The 7,888-nt window shown below is 42.3% G+C and overlaps 1 protein-coding gene across 1 annotated transcript; it reads left to right on the top strand.

Moving 5' to 3' along the window:
- Positions 1–293: 293 nt before the first annotated feature.
- lrr1 (leucine rich repeat protein 1) lies at positions 294–7,053 on the top strand. Its single transcript, XM_086050383.1, has 5 exons — positions 294–909; positions 2,294–2,392; positions 4,935–5,187; positions 5,285–5,759; positions 6,472–7,053. Exons 1-5 carry the CDS (start codon positions 727–729, stop codon positions 6,725–6,727), a joined length of 1,266 nt encoding a protein of 421 aa, XP_085906509.1. The 5' UTR covers positions 294–726; the 3' UTR covers positions 6,728–7,053.
- The last annotated feature ends 835 nt before the right edge of the window (positions 7,054–7,888 follow it).

Genomic DNA, 7,888 nt, shown 5'->3' with positions numbered 1-7,888 from the left:
GTTTATACAAGCATTTTTTAACATTGAAGAATGACATTATATTATAACATCTTGAATAGGAATTAAATAAACACAAACAAAAAAGTATTTCATGTTTCATATTGATACTCAGTGTGAAATACGGGCCTGTTTGGATAAACATGCGTCACTAATTCGCTTGTCTCTAAACAAAGACTATTAGCTACTTGCTGCTGCCACCTGCTGGTATGGAAGAGTACTACAATGTATTAAACACATGATTACGCTACCAGGCGCTAGACCGCACAGGCACACCAATTAGATCATTTCCCACGGCACACCAGTGTGCCGCGGCACACAGTTTGAAAAACACTGGTCTAAACAATATAATTCGTTTTTATTTTGAAAGTGCATTGGCGTCACTTCCTACGCGCGGGCTTACGCTAACAGTGAGCAGCTAATCAAACCGACTTGCTGTCATCCACATTCAACTACCCACTTAGGCCCGTCACTTTGTACCAGTAAGCACATAAAGGAGAGTGTCACCAGCTTTTCCACACTACCACCTGCACGTCCGTGGAATGCCGTGCGTTGGACCGTCGTGGAAATGCGACTTTTTGGCCGTTTTTCTCTGAAGTCCGACACCCAGGACGTGAGTTGCATCGGCGGGTTGTTTTCACCCAAGTTTCCCCCCGGTGGTATGCATCGTCCTGGCCCTTGTTAGCTCCGAGCTGGCTGTGAAACTTTTAGCCGCGATAGCCGATCAGGATGAAGTTGCAGTGCGATGTGGAGGTTTTGAACCGTATGCTGCCCACCTTCGGCATGAAAAGTCGCGGCAAGGGGGCGAGAGCGGTGCTGTCCATCGGGAAGCACTTGGACAAGTCCAGTCAACGCTGTAACGTCTACATGATGATCTGCACGGCCAAGGACAGAACAGGCTCCAAGTATAAGGTCCGATACGGCTCTCTTGTTCCTGACATACTTTATTTTGCTTGATGGCTAATTATGTACCTTCTGCTATCTTATGAACGAGTAATTGATTGTTATACCTGTCACTATACGTCACTGGCATAGATATAGTAGATGAACAAAGCTACATCATTAATAGTAAATTAATTTTCAGACCATTTGCGTGAAATTGGACCTTTTCCCATGGCACATCCGATGATGTCTCATGGCGCATCTTTTCAATCATCTGACTACTATTTGTTTGTCCATCATGTTTGAAATTCAGAGGATACAGTCCTCTCCAAAAGTAGAGGGCTGTGTATCCTTCCCTCATTCGTCAGTCCGTTATATTTCAAGCTGAACCGAACTGTAATCATCAGTTAGTCCGTCAGAAGTCCGTCCCCCAACCCACCCCCCCAAAAAACATGTCCGCGAAACGGGCGTCCGTTAGTGACATACTGAGAGGTCCGTCAGTACTTGACCCAGTTACTGATGATTACTTCCGTCAGTGCTTAGTCCGTCATTTTTAAAAGTGACCCGTCATTCGTCAGCAAAATGGGTGTCCGTCGGTGGCGGACTGATGGACTGGTTTGTCAGTCTGGTGGAATGGCCGCCTCTGGTACTTACATCTAGATGTGATGAACAACTCAGGACAAAGCACCTTTTGTTTGCAGCCACCCACTTTTCAAGTGAGCAAAAGTATTGGAATATTACTTTGGGGGGACTGTAACTCAATTTATTTTTATTCTTTTTGCCAGGCTTAAATTAAAATGTAAATCTTAGTTACCGTTTGTTCTTTTGTTTTTTCCAACATAACCCCAATCAATTCATAGCTGTTATTTTCCAATTTCCTTACATGTGCTAAAATGAGGGCTAAATAGTTGCTAGAATTTAGAGAAACTTTGGATATGGTGGTGACATGACACGATGACATAGTGGACGTCATAAACAACTATGATCCCTACACCACAGCAAACATATTCAGCAGTCTCATTTATTTGGACACCTTAGAAATATGGTTTTCCTAATCTTATATACTGCCTTCAGATACCCACCACAATCTGACTTAAAAAAAAAAAAAGATTTATTTATGTTAACTCATTACTGCCGGATATTATCAGACCCTCTTTTACCTAACGTTTGAAAAAAAATGTGAAAAACATCAATTAATTCCTGGGATTGAATGGCTGGACGGTGAAAAGACAAATACATTCGTGAATGAGTTAAATATTGTGAGACTGCAAAAGTGGCGCACGCAAACAAGCGTGAAAACAAAGCCGTTGCGTTCCTGTCTGAACTCGTGGGCAGTGTGACGTACAATTACACGCTGTCATGTTGTGAAATGGATTTTTCCACTTGTTGAACATGAGCCAGTTTTGTCTTGCAGCTCAAAGACAACATAGAAAAATTCTTCACGTGGTTTGTGGAGGAGGGCAAGGCCACGGTGAGATTAAAGGAACCTGCTGTTGACATCTGTCTGAGCAAGGTAGGTGTGTTATCCATTTGTCAAAATGCATTGCGTGGCATTTAATTGCCAGTTCATTTACTCTAGCAAGCGCCCGTTTGCCTGTTTGTTGCCCATACAAAACCTGTTTGTTTTGACGGCGATGGACAGACACCATGGCAGCCTCATTGTTTCCAGTGGCTGCTGAGCCTGAATGCTGCAGCGGTGACCTTTCATATGCTTTTTTTTTTTTCTTCTTCCACAAGCACCATTGACAATAACATTCACTCTCCAAATATCTGACAGTGGGTTTAGACGGGTCAACACACAGTATTGGGGCTTGCAATGAGCCAATGTCACAAGCACACGCCTCCAAAGATGACACTGCACATCCAAGTACCAAAGAGGAAGTCAAGCCAAAATATTCTTTACAATATGTTTTATGCGCCTCCCCTAGTCTAAACATGACATTCTGATTAATATTGCGTTTGTGGGATATGAGTCAAGCAGCAAAATTCACCCGTTTTTAGCCATCTCAGGGGGCGGACATTTTGCCACTTCCTTTCTGCTGTGTCACTTGAGAGTATAAAATCGGAATTGTATCACTTGAACCATGAAGTGTAAATCCAGCCTAAATGTGCTGTCAATAATACAAACGTCTGGATCATCGGACTACTTGTCCATGTGCTCATGATATTGTGTCACTTTTCATCCTGAGTCAAACACCCCTCATCGTTTTGTTTCCTCAAAGGAAGTAAGTCATATTTTCCATGAAGTGCATACTGTACTAGAAATTCAATTGCTCTTCCACCAGAACGGAATACTGCCACAAAACTAATTTAGGACTACAATGCTAGTTACTTCACAGCACATTTTTTTTCCCCACAGGAAATAATGTTAAAACAGATCATCTTTTCTACTGTCCATCTGTGTGAAAAATGTGAAGTTAACCACTGATAATAGTGAGACAGAAAATAGCAATGAACTTAAATGACAAAACGCAGTCAGTTGCATTGCCGATGCGCCTCACGCGTTTCACTTTTTAACATCTTAATTGTCACACAAGTGTAAAAAGAGAAGTCAAGCAAAAAATGTAACAACAACTTACCTTTAAAAGAGACGTGCAATTTTTCACAATTGAAAACATCTTTAAAATGTCACTCGGTTTTGTTTGGTTGGTCCTGTTTCAACTAAATTTGTTGCAATATTTAATGCCTTTTACTGCTCTTCTAGCTACAATTTTTCAAGAAAACGATCATAGCAACAGATTTAACAACTTTGTGTGGTGCTTTTGGGGCCACTGCTGGCTAAGTGATCCGTAACTCAGCGTGGGAGGTGGTCTTGATGTAAATTGGGATGACACAATTCAACAAATATTAGATCCACTTGCCGACAGGTGTGTTTTGAAAAATAGGCAGATGAGCAAAAGATTTACTTGGTTCAAATTCACACTTGTAGAGTGGCTGTACAGATACTCCAGAGATGTACTTTCACAGTACAAAGTATTCATAAAAAGTCACCTTTCCATAATATGTTCACTTAAAGACGAAGTCAACCCATTTTTTCAAGAATATGTTCTATGCAAGCCCACTAGTTGAAAGAAGGCATTCTGATTGCGTTTGTGGAATAACAGTTAATCCACCCGTTTTTAGCCATCTGGGGGCGGCCATTTTGTCACTTCTGAAAATGACATCACAGTCGCTCAGGGCTCAGGCATCTGTTTTCCGAAGCTCAGCCACGATTGGTCGTTATCTGAGCCCCGAGCATCTGTGATGTCATTTTCAGTCGACAGAAGTGACAAAATGGCCGCCTCCTGAGATGGGGTGGATTTTGCTGCTTAACTCATATTACACAAATGTAATATTAATCAGAATGCTGAGAACATATTCTTGAAAAAACTATGTTTGGGTTGATTTCCTCTTCAAGTGACGATGCAGTTACAGGTGTGTATTTTCCTCCCTCTCTTCTATTTTTTTCGAGAATATGTTCCCAGCAGGCCAACTAGTTGAAACACGGCATATGATTAATTTTGCGTTTGTGGAATATAATTTAAGCAGCAAAATGCACTCGTCATCTCTGGGGGCGGCCATTTTGTCTTCTGTCGACTGAAAATGACATCACAACTGCTCACAAAACGACCAATCACGGCTCAGATTCAGAAAACAGGTCAGCTGTGATTGGTCGTTACTTGAGCAGTTGTGATGTCATTTTCTGTTGTCAGAAGTGACAAAATGGCCGCCCCCTAAAATGTCTAAAAACAGGTGGATTAACTCTTATTCCACAAACGCAATATTTATCAAAATGCCTTGTTTAAACCAGTGGGCTTGCATAGAGCATATTCTTGAAAAAATATGTTTGCGTTGACTTCCCCTTTAACACCCATTATTTGCGAGGCTAGTCCATTTGGAATAAGAACAAAATAAAACCGCCAAAGAAAAGGATCCTTTTAAGTGTCAAATTTTGACCAAAATCATAAATAAAATCCATCCTTTAAAATGTGAAGCGTAAAATAACGTAGAATAACGTCTACCGATGTCGACTGCTTCTCCATATCAACAAAGCACTTCTGTCACTTGATGCGCAGGCCGACGCAAACAGCTTGAAGAACTTCCTCTCGGCCGCTCGCTTGGCGGACAGGGGGAGCGAAGCCAGCAGCCTCCCGCTGTCCACCCTCACGCCCGTCCGCGCCAGGGACGTGGAGCAGCCCAAGAAGAAGCTGAGCATCGTTTCCAAGAAGGACTACCCGCTCACCTCCAGCTTCCCTTACTCCCTGGAGCAGCTGCAGGTCTCCTACTGCAAGCTGTCGCGCGTCGACATGCGCATGCTGTCGCTGAAAGGTGTGTGAGGTTCCAAGTTGCATTGACTCCATCCACGCGGACACATATCCCCCGCACTTTATTTGTATTTTGTCACAATATGTTTTTGATTGTGCAGCTCTTCGCAAACTGGACCTCAGCAACAACCACATCAAGAAGCTTCCCGCCACCATCGGCGATCTGGGCTGCCTGTCCGAGCTGGTCCTCCACAGTAACCACCTGGAAGCCTTTAGCGAGGCCCTCTGTCTGTCCACGCTGCAGCGGACCCTTCAGCTCCTGGACCTCAGCCAGAACCGGCTGCAGTCGCTTCCCGCTCAGTTCTGCCAGCTGCGGGAGCTGGTGAACCTCAAGCTGGACGACAATAAGCTCGTCTTTCTGCCCTTTCACTTGGGACGCCTCACCAAATTGAGGTTCCTGTCCGCGGCGCACAACCACCTAGCCGTGCTGCCAGGCGACTTCCGCAAGCTGAGACTAGAGAACCTGGACTTGTTTGGAAACCCGTTCGTCCAGTCCAACCCTCTGGACCACACCATGCAGCTTACATTCCCGGTTCCTCTTCAAGAACTGGCTTCCAGGGCTGTAGCAAACCTCAGGTTTGAAAGATTTTCCGCATCAAGATTCCTAAATTGGGTCCACAACTAAGGACTGGATAATATAGCCTTAAAATTAAACCTTGCTTCACAAAAATCGTTGTTCCAATTTTAATCAGTTTCGCTTTTAGAAAAAGAAAATGACAATGACATTATTGAAAACGTGTTCTTTTAATTATCCCCTCGGTCGAGTCTCCGATAATATGACAATTCTCACTGTAATATAATCTTTATCCTCTGCAAAGAACAACTAATAATGCTGACGAGTTGTAATGTCTGCTGGTTCCTTATATTTCCTTGTGTCTGTCTTGTGACCATTAAAGTTATATTTAATTACCGAATACTATTTTCCCAGTTAAACTACACATTAAAAATTTTGGTTGTTGTTTTGGGAGAAGGCTGGAGCGGATTAATGGCATTTCTGTTCATATTTATCTGAAAACGTTTGACTGACTGTTATATCTGTGTCGTTGTGACATTTGAAATCTCAGTAAAAACATTGGCTAACTATGAGCCACCTATGAAAACTCGTTGCCAAACCGAGCACACTGCACAACAATTCAGTCGTTTTGGCCGCGTCGCTCGGTGTGCAACAGGACAAATAAATTAAAAAAGATTGACAATCTAACTTCATAAAAAGTAGCATCAAATTGCACATCTTGGCTGGTGACACCCCAGCTCATCATCTAATGACCTTTTCATTGTCTTTTCTCAGAATCCCATACGGACCTCACCTCATCCCCGCGCACTTGTGCCGAGACCTGGAATTGGCCAAGATTTGCGACTGCGGGCGCTTCTGCGTTAGTTTTTACATCAAGACGTGCGTGAGCATGAACCTTCATCAAGTTTCTCACACGGTGGTTCTCGTGGACGACATGGGAGGGACAGATGCTCCCGTGCAGCAGCACTTTTGCTCCCTTACTTGCTACTCCGAGTTCTTGGACAATTCCCTTCAGAGGGGAATCAGATGAAGACAGTGTGGATGTGACGCTGAAGTCGTTTGCAATGAACTCTTGTAAGATGGGTGGATACTGTTGTAGGGTCAGTATTGACATTTAATAAATGGCACAAAGAGGCGGGCATAACTACTACATCTGAATTTAAAATGTTCCTCCTGCATCCCTCTACTGACCTACTTGAGCAGGATGAGGTAATAACGCAATTAAAATGTGCCATGACCTCATTGCCTCTGTACTAGGAGCAGGATAAAGGAATTTTTTATTTTTTTTTGTGCTCATGACCCACTATTTTTCTATGTGTTCAACATTTAAATAAAAATATCCATTTGTTTAAGGAAGTTTAGTGTGGGACCTCAAAATGATTTGCTTCATTAAGTACGCCGCCACAATTTGAGCTGTTAATTCAACGTTTACAGTGAACCCCAGTTTGTCGGGGGGGATTTGTTCCAGACCTCGCACGCAATAGGCGAAAGTGTCATATTTTACAATATATATATTTTGACAATAAATATATATTTTTTGTAGCTTTACCTAGGGCTGAACCATTTTGAAAAATAATGTATTACAATTATTTTCCCCTCAATATTGCGATTACGATTTAATATGTGATCATTTTTTTAAAGGTCCTCTTCCCTTGTATTTTTTCTTAACAAACACAAGTAATAAATTCATCTGTATTCCCCCCCAAATTTTCATATTTATTGTACCAGTATCTCCGTATTTTCATTTTATAGGTTAGGCTTATGCTAAAAGCGAAAGCAAATGATCCATGAATTATTATGAAAGGAAGTTTATCTACTTCAATTTGAGTTCTTAACTTAGTAAATACTTTGACTTGTAGCTCAAAGTAGTGACTCAAGCGTTCACTATGACAACTTAATAAAATCCTACCAAGGTTTTGTCATATTACATCAATATAAAGATGTAGAATGCAGGCATTCTGATAAATATTGCGTTTGTGGAATAAGAGTTAATTCACCTGTTTTTAGCCATCTCTGGGGGCGGCCATTTTGTCTTTTCTGAAAATGACATCTCAGTTGCTCAGGCACCTGTTTTCTTAAGCTGCGCCATGATTGATCGTCATCTGAGCCCTGAGGATCTGTGATCAAAATGGCCGCCTCCTGAGATGGCTGAAAACGGGTGGATTTGAGAGGATTTTGCTGCTTAACTCAT

Source organism: Filicampus tigris, chromosome 13 (assembly GCF_054856515.1).
Source record: "Filicampus tigris isolate MCC_2025a chromosome 13, RoL_Ftig_1.0, whole genome shotgun sequence".
Classification (NCBI taxonomy): Eukaryota; Metazoa; Chordata; class Actinopteri; order Syngnathiformes; family Syngnathidae; genus Filicampus; species Filicampus tigris.
The sequence above is the reverse complement of the archived record's forward strand: the minus strand, read 5'-3'. Positions and strand labels throughout refer to the sequence as shown.